Source organism: Gorilla gorilla, chromosome 18, assembly GCF_029281585.2.
Source record: "Gorilla gorilla gorilla isolate KB3781 chromosome 18, NHGRI_mGorGor1-v2.1_pri, whole genome shotgun sequence".
NCBI lineage: Eukaryota > Metazoa > Chordata > Mammalia > Primates > Hominidae > Gorilla > Gorilla gorilla.
In genome coordinates this window covers 114,486,596-114,508,100 of record NC_073242.2, presented here as the reverse complement: position 1 = coordinate 114,508,100, position 21,505 = coordinate 114,486,596, and the positions used below count along the sequence as shown (strand labels likewise).

The window sequence follows — 21,505 nt, the reverse complement described above, 5'->3', positions numbered from 1 at the left end:
TCTATGCCACCCCAGAATCCTCTCTGCAAGTGCACTACAATGAGGAAGCCCCAAGTGACCATAAAGGGGGGCCAAGAGCTGGTGGGGAGGGGCCGGGCTGGATTCCATCTTGGGGCAGACACACCTCCATGCAGTTTTTGGTGCACCGTGCCTGGGAAGTAGAATCTTACCTTGTTCTCCAGGCTTGCCGTCTCCAACTCAACAAACCAGAGCCTCTACGTCCACCGTGCCTCCTCTCCACAGCGCATTGGGGGGGCCCTACTTCACCCTGGAGCCTCCCACTTATTCACGTAATGGAAAAAGATCAAGTCTGGCCCCTGCTCCTGTGCAGTCTGTCCTCCTGGAGGGGAGTGGGTCCTGCCCCACATCCTGGCTACTTACTCAAGCATGGCCCCTTGTGGCCACCCCCGGTCTCGGCAACGGCTGCACTCCTGCCCAGGCTGCTCCTCCCCTAGTGCTACAGGTCAGGCTGTTGTCACTCAAGCCTCAGTGCACAGGGGGCCCAGGAAGACCCCTCCCGGCGACCCTGTGCTAGGACCTGGCCCACCTGGTTCACAGCCATGCCCCCAGGTAATGGGGTGAATGAGTGTGTGCTCTGGGGATGGAAGAAAGCCCTGGAAAAGGAGTTGGGCACAGCCTTGGTGTAGAAACGAGGGGCAGGGGGCCACTACCAGCAAGAACAAAAGGCTGTTATCTTCTGCAGACCCCTCCACTCTGGCCATGGCCACATGGCTTAGCTTTACCAAGGAGCTACATCAGCCTGGGAGGATGAAAGGGAATTTGAAGGTAAGGCCGCTTGCCCCACCCTGTACATCTCGGCACATCATGGGGAGGAGGGGGAGAATGGCAACTACATCACTAGGGCATTTCCCTTCAGCCTCACCGACTCTCATTTCCTTCCTCGGTTGTTAACTGAGCAAATACTACATTCCGGGCCTGGTGTTAAGTGTGCAGCAACCCCTGCGAGAGCAGCAGCTGAGGCTGACTGAGGGCAAGGGGCACACCAGGCCCAGCTGGAGCCCTTCACACTTGAGATTCACACACTTGATTGTATATGCACTCATGATCACCCCAGCAAGGAGTCCTGTGGGTGGCCCCCCTTTACAGATGAGTAAGCTGATGCCAGGGAGATGAAGACACCTGCCACATTTGCTTGGCTGGGAGGAACCTCAGTAGAGACCTGAACGCAGTTCTTACGCATCCAGCTGTGTGTGTCCCTGGGGTGCGACTTGTACTTAGGGGTAAGCCTAGTCCTGCCCTGTTCCTCCACTGCCAGGCAGAGCTCCCTGCCACCCTCCCACCCACGCCTCGGCAGCTCACTCACTGGAAGCAGTTCCTCACTCCAGTGGTCCCCCGCAGATACTGGCGCAGAGAGTCCAGAAACTCGCTCAGTTGCTCGGGGCACACGGCCATCTCCTGCCGGACCAGCTGCAGGTGCTGCCGGGCACAGCAGGAGTCAGTGTGGGGCTCCACATCAGGCCTTCTCCCTAAACACCCCATCCGGCCCCCATAACCTCCCTTCCTTGGTCAAAATAAAATAACCCTCCCCCACTTTTCATTCTTACCCATGAATGTATAAGAATGGACTAAAAATGGGCTAAGAAAGGACCAGAACCTCAAGAGCCCAGTGCAGAAGTAGCCCCCACAAATGGGGAAAACAGACGAGGTTGTTTACAGAGGCCCCTCCATGTCCACAACCACCTGCACAGCCTCCAGGGCCTGGAGACACAGCACATCCACTGACAAGAAAAACTCATAGTGGATGGACTGAGCATTTTCACATCACTGTCTGGCTGACCACTTTGCTCTAGGCCAAACCTTTTTTGGATCAAAGTCCAGGAGCCTCTGGGCCAGGCGTGGTGGCTCACCCCCGTAATCTCAGCACTTTAGGAGGCCAAGGTGGGCGGATCATGACGATAGGAGTTTGAGACCAGCCTGACCAACATGGTGAAACCCTGTTGGTCTCTACTCAAAATACAAAAAAAATTAGCCAGGCGTGGTGGCACGCACCTGTAATCCCAGCTACTCAGGAGGCTGAGGCAGGAGAATCGCTTGAACCTGGGAGGCAGAGGTTGCAGTGAGCCAAGATTGTGCCACTGCACTCCAGCCTGGGAGATACAGCAAGACTCCATCTCAAAAAAAAAAAAAAAGGTCCAGGGAGCCTCAAGAAATACCCCCGGAGTCGGTGGGGTAGCTCCTGTGCCAGGGCAGGGTCTGGGTGCCAAGCACTGGGCGACATCTCCCCTCATGGTGGTCCCAAGCAGGGAGAGGGGGGGTCAGGGGCATTGAGGCACTTGGATCTTGGCAGTCCTGGCGTAGGTAGGGATGTGGTCCCAGGAGAGAGGTGGGAAGGGGCCTCACCATGTTGGTGCCATCTTCATCTGATAGGCGCTGCTGCAGGTCGAACCACAGTGCCTGAAACAATCCAGCACACAGTGATGCTAGACCTAGAGCCCCACTCTGCCCCGGGGGCCAGGAGCTCTGGGATCCCTGGGGCTGTTGGGAGCTCCCAGGGACCCGGCCCTGTTGCACAGGGCTGGGAGACCAACGATAGGAAGTGGCAGAGACTCCCTCTGGGCCTGGCATCTGGGGGGCAATGGGAGGCAGAGAAGCCCACGTGATCCACTGCACAGGGCCTAAGGGGGGCCTAGAACATGTTGCTGGGGTGAGGATGGCTTGGGAGAGGCAGCAATGGGGACTCCAGAGGCCTGAGTCCAAGATGCTGGGGTTTGCCACGATGATGAGCAACAGCCCTTAGATTCCCTGTAACTTATAATCCACCCCAAATCATAACCCCAGCACCTCAGGGATCTAATGGGGTGACCTGTTCTCTCTGGCCTTCCCCAGACTCTGAGCTACATGGTTTACAAATACACAATCTTCCAGACTCCCCAGGGAAGGTGCTGCCCCACTGAAAGTTTCAGTCTCCAGGAACCACATCTGCTCTGTTCACCCACGACTGGTGCCCACACAGGGCTGAGCCCTCACAGAAGATCAGCAGTCACTATGGCACGGCAGAGAACCCCGGCTCTGAAGGCACGAAAGCCATGTAAGTGTCAGAGCGTGGGTCTGAACCCAGTGTCTCTACCTGACGCACAGGCTCATGCTGCTGCTTCCTTTAGCTTGGGCACTCCACTAACCACCACCTCTGTGGCTATCTGTCTATCCTCCATGAGGACAGACCATCTACGGGAGTCACACAGGGCACAGGTAAAGCACACTGGCTAATAAGGAAAACAGCAGCAGGTGGATGAGTCTGTGTAGTCACCACCATGACATTCTAAATGTTTGAGCAAGGGACCTTGCACGTTCATTTCGCACTGGGCTCTGTAGTAGCTGATCCTGGCAAGGGTACTGCCTTCTGGGGGCACACAGCATGAACACGCCTTGGTAAGTGGTGAAGGTGTCCCTGGCAGGAACAAGTCTGTTTCCATGGTTTTACAAGCATACGTGAGGGGTCCTGCAGGGCTGGGGCTGGAAGAGCCATAGAAGGATGAGGAGAGGCACTGTGGCCCCTGTATCTGCCCCATTCTTCTCCCAGCCAGGGGCCCCTAGAGCCTCCATCCTTCCAGCCCAGAGGCAGCTCAGGTTGGCCGGTGAAGGGCGGGGCCTGAAGCCAGGCACGGATTGGCCCCTGCTGACCGCCCGGGCCAGTTAGAGGCTGGGGAGGAGGACCTGGTCCCACCCCGTCTCCAGGACGCCCAGGTACTCCGTGGTTACCAGCCAGCCTGGTTGTTAGGGCGACGGTGCTCTAAAAATAAGCTTCAAAGAGTCTCCCTCCCGAGGCGCCCGCTGAGTTGTTATGACAACCGGGCCACGGGGTCCCCTCCGAGCCGCTCCCGCAGCCGGCTTCAGGAAGGGGGTAACTCCACCTCAGCCTCATCCCTGCAGGAGGGGAAGTTTGAGCTTCCTCCCTCGGACTTCGTTCCACATCAGCCTATGTCTCCCTCCGTGTGGGGAGCCCCTTGTTCCTGCCCCCATGAATGCCTGAGAACCCCCAAACTAAAAGTAGCAATACCCTTTACAAAGGGTGTAAAAAAAATACACAAAAGTAGGAGAAACATAAAACCACCTCAATCCCTGGGTTCTGAGAGCTCAGTTACCTTGGCTTATGTGGGTATACGGGTGTGCTGTGTGCATGTGGATAGGTTTGGGTAACAGAATGCCTCATAATAAATGCTAATATTGCTAATATTAAACGCAAGCTACAGCAGCAGGCCCTGTGCTAAACCGGAGACATCATTTTGGTTCATCCTAACGACACCCCTAGGAGGGAGGGGTCCCATGCTTCAGGTTATTTTCTTGATTATCAGAGGAGGAATGTAAGCCTCAGGGAGGACAAGTCCCTGGCCCAGGGTCACACAGCTATGAAGTGGCACAACCAGAATTCTGACTGATACCTGAGCCCATCTGTCTGTAGGCCCTAAGACAAACTTTTCTTTCCACCAAATGGTCATATTGTGAGCACTCTATCCCGAGTCACGAAACACTATCTGAAAATGTTTTCTGTAAGGGCCGGGCCATTTTCTATCACCTGTGGACGTCCCATATCACACTTAATACATCTGCTACTGCTGGTCACTTCCTTGTTTCAAAACTCTCCCGAATCATCACGTCTCTCTCTCATCCTGGGGCTGCCTTTCGGCCAATATCTGCTCCAGCCACTTCAAAGTCTCCTTGAAGCTAGGGCCTTGCAACACGGGACCCTGCTGACCACCCTCTGCTCCTGGAGCTGCTCCTGCGGCCTGCAGGCCCGCCCGACCCCCCAACACTCTCTCTTCCCAGGCACCCCTCCTTGGGCCTGAACAACACGAGCATCCCCCGGGGTTTGATCCTTAGCTTCGTCCTCGGCAGCTCCACGCCCCACCTGGGGGATGTCTTTTTCATGGTTCCCTGGCCCCTCTGCACCCCAGACTTTTGTCCTGAACTCCAGGCCTAACTCTGCACTCCCCCTCAGGGGTTGGAAGGAGCAGACGCGGTGGTCAGGCCAGGGCTTACTTTGCTCTCCAGCCTCCCAATCAGCTCTGCCAAGCGGCTGATCTGGGCTTCCAGACCCTCTTCCTTTGCATCCTCCGTGGCTGCGGTAGAGAAGGAGACACACAGACTTCAGTGGTGACCAGGACGAGGGCTTCGGGGGGAAGCTGGAAAAACCCAGCCCCTCCAGGGGCGTCAAACTTGCTCATCTCCGCAGTCCCTGTCAGAGGACTCTCAGAACTCCTCGGGACCCCCAGCCGGTACCCCCACCAGGGCCCCCGCTTTCTCTCACCAGACGGAAGGCTCTTGCCTTGTTCCATAGCCATGAGCTTGTGGTTGGGGGCAGAGGCGGGAGTGGGGCTTCCACACCAGGTCTGTGCCGCGCTGTGGCTGGGTTTGATGTGGTTCTGTCTGCAGTTTGGATGGGAACACACACACACCATGGCGGTGGCTTCAGGGCCCTTACCACTTCCAGCCGCTTCCACAGGCATTTATTACGCACGACAGTGGGCTCACACATGCACAGAACTTGCATCATGGCCTTTGTTTTGACAGAGGAGGAAATGAGGTTCTTAAAGCAGGTGACTCAGCCAGGGCCACGCGGCTAGCTGGGCAGAGCTGGGATTCGAATTCACCTCCATTCTAGGACCCCACGGCCCAGGCCTTTTCCCCAAGAGATTCAGTTCCAGGGTGAGGCTGAGCCAGGGGCCCACTCCTACTCTAACAGCTCGAAGCTTTCGGGCACCTGTAGAGCCCAAGCTGTGGAGTGACCAAGTCCCCCTCCCTCCCTCATGATAGGCCCATTTAATGTTTGGTGCCCTCTGGGGTGGGGGACCTGGTTTCAAGACCCCCCCTCCAACACATACACATAAAAGCGAGACCTAAAGAGACACTGACAGTCGGGATGTAACAGGACAGAAACTGTGATCCTGACCTGGGCCTGGCTCCATCTCCTGGCCCTGGACACCCCTCTCCTGTGCATACTCATGTGCATACACACCCCTGCGTGCCCTGACAGGCACAGCTAGCCACAGGCAGACACACACACACACACACACACACACACACACACACACACACACTGCTCACCTTGCACTGTGTCCAGCACATAGTAGGGACTCAAAAAATGCTCAATGAATGACCAAATCCTCCCGTGCAAAAGGATGCTGAAAAGCTCTTGGCAGACATACAGAAACACAGACACTCCCCACAAAAGACACACAGAGTGCCCTGTGCACGGCCCCAACACCCCCTTGGTCTCTGTGCATCGCGCTCTTGGTGCATTCTGGAATTTGTCTCTTGTGAACCTTGAACACTCAGCCAGGCTCTCCCCCGTGCGGAGGGAGCAAACTCGACTCCCGCCTTGGGAGGGGAGAGGCTGGCAGAGTCTTTATGGTGTCAATCATGGCTTCTCTATAAACCAGCAGGCAATTAAATGTATCCCTCAGACCATGACGGGTTGCTGAGGGCTCCCAGGTGGTGGGGTCTGAGCCAGTAGCCTGTGCTAGAGGTGACATCCTGGGAGACTGTCCTGGGGCTGGGAAACAGGATAGTCCTCAGGGACCCACAGCCTAGAGCCAAACTAGCTGAGATTTGGGGAAGTTTGAGGGAGGGGCATGTGTGGAACAGAGGTATCACGACAAGCTGCCCCATCTGACAACATCCCCAAGTAAGGTCCGCACCATGGGGGCAGGTGGGCGTAACTGCTGACGCGTGATGGAGCTGACCCAGTGCGGGAAGTCAGCCCTGAAAACCGCGCAGCCATACTATCTGTTCTGTGGCAGGAGAAAAACAGCAAGTTTTTCATCAAGATAGTAACAGGAAAACCAAGGAAATCTAAGTGTCAGCTTTTTTCGCAGCGATGGCTGCTAATTCTAGGGCACCCAAGAATCACAAGACTGACCACGTGTGCAGAGTTCTGGGCTCCAGTCCAGGGATTCTAGCCAGTGAGTATGGCCAGGAGCCCGGGAATCTGTATTTTAATTTTCCCAGGTGATTCAGCAGCAAATGCTCAGATCAAACTCATTTGGGAAACAGTGTCTCAGAGTTACCTTCACAATCATATCTGATCAGGACCAGCTCTTCAACTACGAAGAAACACACGATCAAACCCCAGTCCCCCAGCAAACCAATATCCTGGTCCTGAGGTACCTCTGCCTGGAAAATTGAGGGCTCAATCGAGCTTGGGTGCCGACACCTGGCTGTTTCCCTCATCTGTTTGCATTTTCTCTTTTTCTTCTGTGTCAAGCACATCAGCTGTTCTGGGAAGAACTGAGCAAAGAAGGGTTTGTCTCAACTTGAAACAGCAAATGGAGGTGGGTGGGGGGGGGGGGGTCTCGTGGTCCCCGGGGGATGGGACTGCTGAGCCACAAGAATGCCGCTCCTCTCTAAATACCAGGTCACAGCCCTAACACAGCAGCCACCACCTAGGATGGGACCCCAGATGCATTCCCATGGTTCCAAGCACACAAACAAGGCCTAACACAAGACCAGATATTGTGAGAAAACCACTCCTCTTTCACGTCTCTTTCAGTCCTCCTGAGAAAGTCTCAACTTGCTACTACTGTCTTCAACACCTCTCTGATTTCCCAGTCTCTCTTTTTAACAGAGAGGTGGCAAGCCTCAGGATTCAAGCTGGATCGTAAGCAATGACGGGTGCTTATTTTTACAGTTACTTCACTTACGGCATGTGATGCCGAGAGTACAGTTATAACCATATGCCGTTTCCTAAACTGCTTTCTAATTTTCAAAAGTGGGCTGGGATGTGGTGGCTCCCGCCTGCAATCCCAGCCCTTTGGGAGACTGAGACAGCAGGATTGCTGAGACCAGGAGTTTGAGAACAGCCTGGCCAACATGGCGAGACCCCATCTCTACAAAAAAAAAAAAAAAAAAAAAACATAGCTGGGTGTGGGTGGGACTACATGCCTGTAGTCCCAGCTCCTTGGCAGGCTGAGGTGGGAGAATTGCTTGAACCTGAGTTGGAGATTGCAGTGAGCCACAATGGTGCCACTGTACTCCAGCCTGGGGGACACAGCAAGATTCTGTGTCGACAAACAAAATAAGGCCAGGCTCCATGGCTCAAGCCTGCAATCCCAGCACCTGGAGGCTGAGGCGGGTGGATCACCCTAAAGACCAGCCTGGCCAACATGGTGAAACCCCATCTCTACTAAAAATACAAAAATTAGCTGGGTGTGGTGGTGGGCATCTGTAATCCCAGCTACTAGGGAGGCTGAGGCAGGAGAATCGCTTGAACCTGGAAGGCGGAGGTTGCAGTGAGCTGAGATCTCGCCACTGCACTCCAGCCTGGGTGACAGAGCAAGACTCGGTCTCAAAAAAAAAAAAAAGAAAAGAAAATAGAAAAAGAAAAAAGAACGAATGAGAGAAAGAGAGAAAGAAAGAGAGAGAGAGAAGGAGAAAATAGGCTAGCTGTGGTGGCTCACACCTATCATCCCAGCACTTTGGGAGGCTAAGGCAGGTGGATCACATGAGGCCAGGAGTTCAAGACCAGCCTGGCCAACATGACAAAACCCCGTCTCTACTAAAAATACAAAAATCAGCCAGGCATGGTGTTACACACCTGCAGTCCCAGCTACTCAGGAGGCTGAGGCATGAGAATTGCGTGAACCCAGGGAGGGAGAGGTTGCAGTGAGCCAAAATCACGCCACCGCACTCCTGGGCGACAGAGCGAGACTTTTTGTCTAAAACAAAAAATAAATAAATAAATAAAACTTAGGCCAAACAACAGAATAGTTCGCATAAATGATTAGTATGTGGATGCGGCAAAACAAATTAGAGTCTGGGAAATGGTGTCTTCACTGTATTAATAAATACGTACACCAGGCATTCTCCTGAGCATTTACTATCTCATTCAATCCTTGCCATGGCTGAGATTTTAGGTATATAATTGTGCCTATATTACATAATGGAGCACCAAAGGCACAGAGAGCTGTGGAAACTTGCCCAAGGTCACCCAGCTCTTAGGTACACAGACATCCCCACCAAGCAGCAGGTGGGCACGTGCACGGCATACCCCCATGGGACCCTGCAGGGTCTCAGAGACTCACCGGAGCTGGCTGGTCTGTTCCTCGATGGCCTCCACCGCACTCTCCACTGAGCTCAGCAGCGACTGGATCTGATTGGCCGTCTCCTTCAGGAGGAAGCGGGTCACAAACTGGTCCACATTGCTCCCACCCTCATATACCTGTGGAGGGAAGATAAGAGGCACTGAGGGGAAAGGGGTGGGAGGGAAATTGGAGGTGGGGTCTAGCACAGGAGTCGGGGGAAGGCTGGTGCTGGTGAATTTGCTTTGCAAAGGGAAGGGAGGACCCCACGGCCACCTGGGGTCCAGTCTTAGAGGCTATAGCATTTCCAACGCAGAGGCTAGAGGTTTAGAGACCAAATTTGAACCCTGGCTTCACCACTTACTAGCTCTGTGACCTCCCAGAGTATAATGGGGTCACTGAAGTATCTATCTTACAAGGTTGTAGTGAAGATTAAACGGCAACATGCGTATACAATGCTCTGCACAGGGCCTGCCACACACCAAAGACTCAATCAACGGTAGGTGCTACAATACAGATGATGGTGATGGCGGCAGTGATAGTGACTGGTGGTTTTGTCGTTGCTGTGACAAGGATAATGATCAGGCAAGAAGAATCCAAGACCTTCCCTCCCTCCTTCCTCCTGCAACGAGGATTCCTAGGGCTCCTGGATCTCCAGGCTGCTACTAAGGAAAATGACAAGACGGAATCAAAAGCAGCTGAAGGGAGGAAAGTGCCCGGGGCTTAGTAATCAAAAGCAGGCGGCCAGAGAGGAGCCTGGGGGGAATCAGAGAGGGAGTCTTAGCGGAACTCTGGGGAAAAGACGAAAAAGAAAGTTTTCTCCAAGTTTTGCTCTGTGGTGTGGAACAGAATTTCCACCTCTGTCCTGAGATTCTGCAAGGACATTTCTCAAGGCTTTTGGATCCAGTGGAGATGCTTTGGGCTGCAAAGACTTTACAGCAGAAGGGAGAAAGCTCTGCTTACCCACGTCGCTCAAGGACGGGATGATGAAAATGATGCTGTGTTGGGGGATCCTGGGTCTCCCAAACCCTGCCCTGCTCTCCTGGCCTCCTCTGCCAAGACCCCGCCTTCCCAAGCCACCTGCCCCAGGCACCTTGGAATTCTGCCCAGTCCCTGGCAAGGCAAGGAAAAACAGGGCTCTCAAGGGAAGCAAATTAAACCATCCATCCCTCTGACTGGGAATTAATTAGCAATAATTGCACAATGGGAAACATGGCTGACAGACAGACTGAGAAACAGAGGAGGAAGAGGGGCACACGAGAAGACAGCTAAGGCGTGGTGAAGGTGGGCGACCCACGCCACCAAGCCAACGGACAGACCCTGACAGAGTACATGGCCAAAACTATGTCAGCTTCTTACAGCTTGGCAGGTTCCCGCAGCTGAATAAATGGCAATGACCAAAACCACACATGATCCAGTGATCAGCAGACTCCAGACACGCGAATGGCCAAAAGCGGACATGAAGACATAACTTGGTAAAATATTTAAACACAAAGCAAAAGGCTGCTAGAAGTGATCAGCAGAAAAATGGGCTGAAGTGTGTTAAAAGCACCCGGACCAGTGACTGAAGATGTGGTCAGGGATCAGTAAGTGTTACTGGTTAGCTGAATTCCAAAGAAGACAAGTTATTTTCCAGGGAGTAAAAAATGAAGCTTTTCCTGATTTCTCCTCCACAATTGAAAAGCAGCCTACATTCCCCCATGTAAAGATACAACCCCAGATTTGACACAGGGGTACACGTGCCTATTTGTTACGTGGGTATATTACATAATGGTGGGGGGACTGAGCTTGCCTCAGACAAGAGACCAGCTCCACAGACTCCACAGGGAAAGGCTCAGGTGGAGAAATTTTGCATCCAGTGGACAAGTTACTCATTTGTAGAACAACTGGGAGATCTCCAGAAACCTGCAAATTTCTGAAATGTTACCAGATGAGCACCTTTTCTGCAAATAATGCTTAAGAATTTGTCCTAAGTCACTTGGGCTTGAATTAGAGAGAGTTCTTCATATGAGGAAGTTATGACAAGAAGTAACAGCGATCACTCAAATTAAACATTCAGGTTACAGAGGTTAGGAAATAAACACATTAACCACTAATGGTTTAATTTCAACTATATTGGATTTAGTCAATAAAGCATAGGGAAAAAAAAGCCTAAAATCTTAAAAATTATTTTTATTCCCAAAGGGAAGAGAAAGTGTTTATTAGCTAAGTATAAAAATAGGATTAAGAATCTTAATAATAATGTATTTTTTAAAGTAACTAATGAAGTGAAAACTAGGAATTGTACATTCCAAATCATAATCCATGATATAAACATGGCAGACCACCAAAAGGTAAAATGTAAAAGAGATGAAGAAAGCATAAAAAAAGGGAAGAATAAAACACAAGTCAGACTGAATAAAACAATCATAATAAAAAAGGCGGCCCGAATTCCCTTGTATAAAGACAATGTCCTAGATCTGATTAAACAAGGTCCATCAGAAGCGCACCTAAACCAAAGCAGCACAAAGGACTTATGAAGAAAAGCCTGTGTAAAGATTCAGTAACCAACTGTGATTGAACAGCATAAGGTGCAATATCACTATCAAGTTAGAATTTAAATGAGAAAGTATTGCCCAAGAACGGTAGGAATATAATGATAAAAGGCATAAAGTTATAACAAAGATGTGCCATTATTAAATCTTCATGTACTGACACAGAATATAGCTATGGGGACTTCGATGCTTACAAGCCATCTTATATAGCCATTTTGCTGTATGTCAAGGGCCATAAACTGCTCAGATTCTTTAACCCAGTAATTCCCCAACTCTGATAAATTATCCTCAAGAAATAGTGCAAAATATGGACAACTATGTTTGCCACAAGGTATTAACTATGTAATACTCATAATAGCAAAAACTTGGAAATAATCTAATATACCTAACAAAAGAGGAAAAATAAGTACAGTAAAATATTTTAAATGATGCTTTTCAACAGTTTTAGTAACATAGGGAAAATGTGAAAACATCAGGTAAAAGAGCAGGAAATAGATTTTTGTACAGAGATTATAAATTTAAGAAATACACATAAAATAAGGCTAAAATGTTACCAGTGGTTAGGGACAGTGGGAATTAGAAGTGATTTGAATTTTCTTTATACTTTACTCCCTAAATTTTGCATATCAACTACGTACCATTATATAACAAAAGTACTGTAACAAAAGTCTACATGCATCAAACAACATGGCTAAAAATTAGAAAGGAAAACCATTAGAAACACAAAGATTTAATGACAAAACGCAATTTAGTATGAGAAATTAGCCAACCACTGTCTCACAGAACAGATACATTACATAATAATAAATAAGGACGCAAACGGCACTGTTAGAAAGAATAGTGAAAGTCTTTGAAATGGGCAAAAATGACTCTTGGGTTTCCTGTTTTTCTAAGTTTACTATTTTTTCTAGTTTATCTAAGTCTTTCCTTATTCAGGAGCTACTTTGTTTTGTTTTCCAACATTTATTTATTTGAAAGATGGATTTGAGAACTTGTTAAAGGAGGGAAGCAGAGGACAGAAAGTTGGGTTTTATGTTTTATTATTTTTATTTCAGATTCAGAGGGTACTTGTGCCTGTTTGTTACACGGGTGTGTCATGGTGGGGGCTGAGTTTCTAGTGTACTGTCACCCACATATTGAACACTGTACCTACGAGGTAATGTTTCAACCCTAACCCCACTCCTACCCTCCCTGGAGCAAGTTTTAAAACTCTGTGGATATAGACCATTTATAATAATTCAAAGAGTTCTCTTCTGGCTGGGCATGGTGGCTTATGCCTGTAATCCCAGCACTTTGACAGGCCAAGGTGGGAGATGATTGCTTGAGCCCAGGAGTTTGAGACTAGTCTAAGCAAAATAGGGAAACCCTGTCTCTACCAAAAAAAAAAAAAAAAAAATTAGCCGGGAGTGGCGGCACCCACCTTGTGCTCCCAGCTACTTGGAAGGCTGAAGTGGGAAGATCGCTTGGGTCTGGGAGTTTGAGGCTGCACTGAGTAATGACTGTGCCACTGTACTCCAGCCTGGGCAACACAACAAGACCCCGTCTTCATCTCTTACACAGAAATGCACAGGAATTCTGTCTGGCACTCTCCACAGGGCAATTGGTTGTTGCCCTGGGATAGTGACCATTCATGCATTTATTCACCAATTGATTTCGGAATTGCTATTTACCTATGTATTAGTGCACAAGTCCTTTCAATTCTCCTTTGAGCCAGTTCCAACATCTTAGTGATTCTCATATTGAGTTAAAGAAAATCTTTGGGCTGGGCTCAGTGGCTCATGCCTGTAATCCCAGCACTTTGGGAGACCGAGGCGGGTGGAACACCTGACGTCAGGAGTTCAAGACCAGCCTGGCCAACAGCGTGAAAACCCGTCTCTACCAAAAACACAAAAATTGCCGGGCGTGGTGGTGCATGCCTGTAATCCCAGCTACTCGGGAGGCTGAGGTGGAAGAATTGCTTTAACCCAGGAAGCAGAGGTTGCACTGAGCTGAGATCACTCCATTGTACTCTGGCCTGGGCAACGAGAGAGAAACTCCGTATCAAAAAAGAAAAAAAGAAACAAGAAAAAATATTTGATGTGTGTATTTGAATACCTGCAGAAGAGACATAATTTTACCTTTAAAAAAGTGCCTCTTAGCAACACATATTTCATAACGAAAAATGGATAGCTGTTTTCAAATCTGCTAATTCTGCAAGCACAATCCACATCGTCTTAAGCATTCATGAGGTAGTTACAAAAAAAAACACAAATATAATGGAAAAATCTCAGTACATTAAAAAATAGAGTAGAAACCTTTCTGGTCATTCAGTTTTATCTTAATACAAGGAACTGAAAAATAAATGAGAGCATAACAGGCTGCTCAAACAATAGAGAGGGTGAAAATACTACACATTAATATCTCCGATTGCTATGGGAACACCAACAGTAATTTTTTTTTTTTTTTCTGAGATGGAGACTCACTCTTGTTGCCCAGGCTGGAGTGCAGTGGGGCAGTATCGGCTCACTGCAACCTCCACCTCCCGGGTTCAAGTGATTCTCCTGCCTCAGTCTCCCAAGTAGCTGGGATTACACACAACTGCCACCATGCCCAGCTAATTTTTGTATTTTTAGTAGAGACGGGGTTTCACCATGTTGGCCAGGCTTGTCTTGAATTCCTGACCTTGTGATCTACCTGCCTCGGCCTCCCAAAGTGCTGGGATTACAGGTGTGAGCCACCGCACCCAGCAGTAACCTTTTTTTTTTTTTTTTTTGAGACAGAGATTTGCTGTTGTTGTCCAGGCTGGAGTGCAATGGCGCAGTCTCTACTCACTGCAACCTCCACCTCCCGGGTTCAAGTGATTCTCCTGCCTCAGCCTCCCAAGTAGCTGGGATTACAGGCGCCTGCCACCACGCTGGGCTAATTTTTGTATTTTTAGTACAGACAGGGTTTCACCATGTTGGCCACGCTGGTCTCAAACTCCTGACCTCTGCTGATCTGCCCGCCCTGGCATCCCAAAGTACTGGGATAACAGGCGTGAGTCACTGCACCCAGCCCCCATCAAAAGTAAATTTTAAAAATGTCAACATTATCAAAAAAAGCATTCCATTTCACATATGAAAAAGAACAGCAAAAACAACAAACCTAAAGTTATAAGAGGGAGGAAATAATAATGATAGGAGCTATAAATAAATGAGAAAACATGTCATGAAATTTAAATAAATATGCCAGGAGCTTGTTATTTGAAACAGCTAATTAAAACAGGCAAAACTGTCAAATAGAAGGTTTTAAAATGTAGAAAAATAGGAGAAACTTAAGATGTGAGCTATAGCAGCACATTTTATTTTTTTATTTTTGAGAGACAGGGTTTCTCTTGTCACCCAGGCTGGGGTGCAGCGGCATGCTGTGCCTCACTGCAGCCTCGACTTCCCAGGCTCCAGAGATCCTCTCACCTCAGCCTCCCAAAAAGGTGGAAACTACAGACACATCCCACCATGCTCGGCTAATTTTGTTTTGTTTTGTTTTTGGTAGAAACGGGGTCCCACTATGTTGCCCAGGGTGGTCTTGAACTTCTGGGCTCAAGCAATCCTCCCGCCTCAGCCTCCCAAAGTGCTGGAATTACAGGCGTGAGCCACCGTGAGTGGCAGCAGATCTTTTATTGAACTTAATCTGCATTAAGTGCCTGCTTGTGTCAAACAATGTTTTAGATTTTTAAAAATAATCATAAAACATTCCATGCATGACTGATTGTAAAAACGACTATGCCCAGGGCAGTTTTGTTTAAAAATATTCCTCCAGGCGCAGTGGCTCACACCTGTAATCCCAGCACTTTGGGAGGACGAGGCAGACAGATCACGAGGTCAGGAGATCGAGACCATCCTGGCTAACACGATGAAACCCCGTCTCTACTAAAAATACAAAAAATTAGCCAGGCGTAGTAGCGGGCGCCTGTAGTCCCAGCTACTCGGGAGGCTGAATCAGGAGAATGGCGTGAACCCGGGAGGCGGAGCTTGCAGTGAGCTGGGACTGTGCCACTGCACTCCAGCCTGGATGACAGAGCAAGACTCCATCAAAAAAAAAAAAAAGAAAAGAAAAGAAAAATATATATATATATTACAATGGACAAGTGAAAAAGTTGAGTAAAAGTAGGGATGACCTTAAAATAACTATGAAAATAATCCCCTCCCCTGTTTAACACTGAGACCCAAGAGTTATGGATAAATTCTATTTTTATGTAGAAAAATGATTCTATGTTAGAGAAGCTGATTCATACACAGAACACATTCAAAACCACCTCACAAAATCATTCCCAAGCTATCATCCGATCTCCATTCCCAATGGAGACAGAGATAAAATTCTTGGCTCATGACAAGGACTCATTAATGTGATAAAAGAATAATAAACCAATTAGGGTTTATCACAGGGAGCGAAGGATTGTTCAATTTGAGACAATCTAAAAATAGCATCCACCCCATCAATAGCTTAGGGGAAAAGAAATCATATGATCATTTAAAAATACCAAAAGGCATTTGAAAAAATTCACTACCACCCTCCTAAGACAAAATGGAAAAAAGGGAATGCAAAAATATTTCTCCAACATGCTGACGAGGATTCTAAAATAAGAGCTGGTATTAATATGATAATCAGCAGAGAAGTACTAGAGATGCACTCAAAAATCAGGAGCCAAACAAGCATGCCTGGCTGTGCCCCACCACGATGTTTTAGAACATGAGAGAAATGCCACAGGATAGACAGGGAAGCAAGAGGGGCACGTGTTAGAATGCGGAGACAACGGCACTCTTAATAACTGATGCTGCCGCTTGACGAAAGCAAACAGCACATATACAAGAAAAGCATTCAAAACAACAACCGACAAGCTGCATTTCTACAAACAAAAACCAGTTAGGAAATATGCAAGCAAAAGAAATGCCAATCACATCACACCTGTAATCCCAGCACTTTGGGAGGCCGAGGTGGGCGGATCACCTGAGGTCAGGAGTTTGAGACCAGCCTGGTGAACATGGTGAAACCCCGTCTCTACTAAAACTACAAAAATTACCCAGGAGTGGTGGTGGGCACCTGTAGTCCCAGCTACTCGGGAGGCTGAGGCAGGAGAATCACTCAAACCCAGGAGGCAGAGGTTGCAGTGAGCCGACATTGTGTCACTGCACTCCATCCTGGACAACAGAGTGAGACTCTGTCTCAAAAAAAAAAGAAAAAGAAAACAAAAATAAGAAATGCCAATCACGGATGCAACAACCTATCATCACCACAACTGCCAAAAAAAAAACCACCAAAGACCACCCCTGACATCATACGCATATGACTTCCAAGAGCAAGATCTCTAAAACCGGTCTAACTTGTATCAGTAGACAATGATGGAGAACTCTCTTATGTTCCTGAAAAGTCTGACTGAAGACCAAGACACAACCATGGATGTTATGAATGCCTCACAGCATGGCTAGGACGTGGGCCCCTTCTAAGGTGAGAAAACCGAGGCTCAAGGAGGTGGTTTCCATTTCCCAGGGTCATCTGTGAGCATATGGTGACCTCACTCAGCATGTTTGGAGCAGAGCTGGCATTGCCACCCTTGTCTGGGTGACTCGGAAGCCTGGGATCTTTCCACGCTACCTTCTAATCCACCGCCTATACCTTGATACTTTGGGATATCAAACGATATTCTACAAAGATTAATACTTGAAGGGAGCAGGTCTTACATGGTATTAAAATATACTCTAAAACAGCAAGACTCAAAACAGCATGATACTGGGACAGAAATGGAAATGTGGAATCGTGGAGGCCCAGAATGAGGCCCAACTATTTTTAGATATATGGCAAAACAGAGACTGTCTAATACATGGTGGTCACTAACTGAGAAGCATGGGAAAATTGCACAGAATGGGTTTTAATATCCGGCTGAGCGTACAGTAGGAGAGTATTGATACAAACCAGCAGGTGCCTTTGCTCCGTGCTTGGTCCTCCATGCTCAATAGCTCAGAGGCCTTACTTCGCTCAATCTCTGAAGGACTTCATAATTCATAAGGTGGATGTCTCCATTTCACAGATGGAGAAACTGAGGCTCAGAAAGGGAAATGACCAGCTCAGATCCTTCAGCCAGGTCTGGCTGACTTTATCAGCTAAGTTCCCTGGCCTCAACCGGCAGACAAGGCTGGGCTTTTCTGGGCTCCCATAGCTCAGGGTGCTGGTGGCTGCTGCCTCGAGCACCTGTGGGTCCCTCACCCTTGCATGCTCCCAGTTCCCTCACCGTGGGCCTGGACCGGTGTGCCCTATGGCTGCTCTCTGCTCCTGGATGACTGACTCTCCAGTTGCTTCCTGGGTGTGCCTGGAGTCTCATGCTGCACTCCCATGCCTCTTGCCAGGTCCCTGACTCAGTTTCCCCACTCATCCCAGCCAGCAGCTATGGCTGTCTGGCTGTGACTCTGTTGAGTTCACCTTTGTGAGCCTCTGTTTCCATAGCTGTGAGATAGTGGAGGTGACAGCAACCACCCATAGGGTTGCTGTGAGGATTAAACCAGGTGCTGAGCATTGAGAACCTGATATGGGACCGGGTTCAGATGGATGAACCACCACCCCCCACCACGCCCCACCCCGCCCCCTCTTCCAGTCTTGTAAGCCCACCGTGAAGGGTACGACACCTGTCCGGGGACCCCTTAAGGGTACAGGGTGATTGCGGCCACCCTTTCTAAGACCCCAGCCCAGGATAAGGCCTGATTCTGGGAAAATGCCTCCTGCTCCCAACCAGAGCCATTCACCAAGCCATTCTATTCCCTTCCCAGTTTATCTCAGCTGCTTCAAAGAGGCCCAGGCAAAGCCCACCCCTGAGATAGGCCTCCCTGGTGCCTGTCTTCAAAAACCCAGGCATCCAGCAGCATTGGAGCCCTGGACCCCTGGACCCCGGGGGCCACCTACACCCACTGACCTTCTTGGTATAACCCATGGCCTTCAGGACAGAGTGATTCAAGGTCTCCAGGGAGGCCAGGACGTCCTCATAGTCACCCATGTGGTCCACAAAGTAATCTGGGGAAGGAAAGGCAAAGGTCAAGGGTCACAGGTCCTGCCCCTCCCACTCAGCACTCCTGCACCTCCCATCTGCGCTACCTCCAGCCTCCCCTGCCTCAGGCCCTTCTCATCCAACCCCATCCCAGCATCCCCATCTTGGTCCCAGCATAGCCAGGCACCTACCACACAGCTCCTTGGTGTCCACATGGCTGCAGAGACAGACAGAGACAGAGAAGGGGTTAGCAGGCCTGACCCTGCACAGCCTGCGAAACACACATCCTGCCTGCTCTTTGCAGCCTGTGTGCTGGCCCCACAAGCTCCGCCTTACAGAAGAGGGTGCAGTAGGTAGGTGACACCCCCACCCCTGAAGGCCCATGTCTGTCTGACCCCCGACACCACCCACCCTTCTTCTGTTTTCTCTGAGTCTGGTGACCCCATCATGAATAAATGACACCAAGGGGAGGGCCAAGCTGGGGGCCAGGAAAGGGGTAAAGGGACAGAGAGTGGGGACCCATTACTGTGACGGGCTGTCAACAAAGCTCTCATCTGACCCAGTGACCCACCCCCAGGTGACCCTGCCTGCTGGGTCCTGGAGTTCCTGGGGTTGTGGCAGAGCCCTTCTTGTTCTGGTTGCAGGCCCTGCGTCCCACATCCCCATTCCTGCAGCCTGGAGAAGGGTCCTGTCCTTTCTTGGGGGAGCAGGCTGAGCATGAGCCTATCCCCCGTGGCAGTGAAGGAACACAGACCGGCCCCAAGATCAGGGGTGCCGTGCTGGGAACTATGGTGGTTCTTCAGCTTAGGAGCAGATTTGATAAGCTGAGGCCCTCTGGGACTGGCTAGAGATGGTCTGGATAAGGAGCTACTGCCAAGTCAATGTGCAAGGGACCCAATACGGTGGTGGCCCTTTCTGGGCCTAGGTCCCTCATCGTGCTCAGTGGAGCCCAGGCTCAGCAAAGCACATCTGGACAGAAGGCTTCTGTGGCCCAGTCAATCTGCACTCGGAGGCTTTGCATGCTCTGTCAGGAGGTGCCTCCAACCTCCATCTCATATTCAGAGTTCTGGCAAGTCCTGCAGAAAGCGACCCTGTCATTCTGCTTTAATTCATGTTTCACAAAACTTTTTGATGGTTTGTACACTGTTTTGGGCACAAAGTCTATTTAGCATCCCAAGGGGCTAATGTTCGTGGCTCACACCTTAGGTAATGTCGGGGAGATTAATCCTAAAAGTCTTTATAGAGCTTTGACCTTCCATAACCGCGAGTCCTCCCTGCACCCCACCCACCCACATGTACTCTCACACTTCCACTCTCAAACCAGTGCCTCCTCCTCCCTCCGCCTCCACCCCCTCCTCTACCCCGCTGGCCCTAACACAAAAGGCCCTGAAAGAGAAGGTCTATATCAATGGGCACCTGCCTGGCCCCTTCAAAGCACCCCAGGAAGCTGCAGTAACAGCTCAGAAATCTCCATCTGGCCCCAGAGAGTTCTCCATTCTGCAGTCTGCAGCCTGAAGCCATTTCTTTAAAGTGGCCTTTCCCAGAGGATGGTATCTGCTCCACTTACCATATCCCGGTCCCCAGCCAGTGCCCCCCAGGACACTCTCAGCCGCAGCCTCTGGTCCAAGCTACCACTGTACTCTACCCCTTGCACACTGGTTTGGCGGTAGCTCCTTGTCCAGACCATCTCTACTCAGTCTCAGAGAACCTCCGCTTACCAAATGTGCCCTAAGCAGCCCTCCAGACGCTTGGGTCCTCATCACGCGAGTAGGCCTGAGAATGGAGACCAGTTGGGCCTCTGATCCCTCCTGAAGGTGGGGTTGAGGAGAGGGCTCAGACCTCATCCTGTCTGGGGAATCCCAAGAAAAGGGCAAGATTGGAGGTGAGGCTGGGAAGGGTCAAGGGTAAGTCTGAGTAGAATCTGCATTTTCCACTTGATTTAGAGATGGGTGGAGAGAGTTTTTGGCTGATTCTGAGATGCAGGTCAGGGCTATGACTGGGTTGGAGAAAAGGTTTAATAAGCTATAATGATAGACGTAGTGTTGAGTTAGGATTCGTGTTTGGTTTAACACAGGAGTCAGTGTGAAGATGAGGTTCAACCTCACAGTTAATGTTGGGACTGGGAGGACACACAGGCATTGGGGTTGGGGTGAGAACTGGCTGCTGGCTGAAGATGGCAGAAGGATGAAGTCATTGCCACCTTCCCATTTTCATAATCCCATGTCCACTGTGCAAAACCAGGAGTCTCTCCTTAGTTGGCCACGTGCACTCAGAAGAGACACTTGCGATACTAGCCAACGCAATATGAATCTGCACACGCCCCATTCACCCCAGGCAGTGAAGAGCTGACTTCTGGATTAGCAAATTTGGGGATTTTCAGTTCTCCTGCCCCTTACAGGGGGCTAGGAATGGACACTAGATGAAAAGATGCCTCCACCACAGCCCACACACACCCCCGCTCTGCCAGCCAGGACTGACGCTCACTTGGTGTTGTCAGAATCAATAGTGTGAAAGAGATCCTCCAGTTCTTTCTCATTGAGGACGCCATCTGCAAAGAAGAGCTGGAATTCCTCCAAGGACAGCTTCCCATCATCTGCAAGGAAGGAAGCAGGGAAAGGAGCTGGTGTCTGCAGAGATAAGGCTGGTGGGACTAGTGCATGCATGGCCCCCAAATCCAGTCAATGGCCTGACTGACAGATCAACTCCAGCTCAGATAATCCCTACCCTCCCAGCTAATCCCCAAACTAAAAGACAAATTCCATTTTAGATAATCCCTACCCGCCCAGCTAATTCCCACACTAACCAGTAAACTCCAGTACACAGAGAATCACTGCCTCATCCAGCTAATTCCCAGACCAATGCCTGTTTACAGATAATCCTCAGACTAACAATAATGCAATAGCTAGCTTTCTTGGGCTCACCATGCACTCAACATTTTCCATGCA

The 21,505-nt window shown here is 49.8% G+C and overlaps 1 protein-coding gene across 5 annotated transcripts in view; it reads right to left on the bottom strand.

Moving 5' to 3' along the window:
* The window catches only part of NECAB2 (N-terminal EF-hand calcium binding protein 2), a 34,209-nt gene that overhangs the window by 3,010 nt on the left and 9,694 nt on the right, over nt 1-21,505 (bottom strand). For 3 of the 5 annotated variants that reach the window (XR_010131603.1, XR_010131604.1, XM_031003153.3), the window contains exons 3-10: nt 21,045-21,153; nt 18,752-18,777; nt 18,489-18,586; nt 9,039-9,175; nt 5,267-5,385; nt 4,999-5,078; nt 2,362-2,415; nt 1,325-1,437 (exon numbers count right to left, since the gene is read on the bottom strand). Coding sequence is in view for 3 of the 5 variants with exons in the window: in XM_031003153.3 (XP_030859013.2) it covers nt 1,325-1,437; nt 2,362-2,415; nt 4,999-5,078; nt 5,267-5,385; nt 9,039-9,175; nt 18,489-18,586; nt 18,752-18,777; nt 21,045-21,153 (736 nt within the window). In the remaining 2 variants the exon portion in view is untranslated. Of the gene's footprint in view, nt 1-1,324; nt 1,438-2,361; nt 2,416-4,998; nt 5,079-5,266; nt 5,386-9,038; nt 9,176-18,488; nt 18,587-18,751; nt 18,778-21,044; nt 21,154-21,505 lie in introns of those variants that run through there. The other 2 variants (XM_063700363.1, XM_063700364.1) reach the window with 2 other exon arrangements.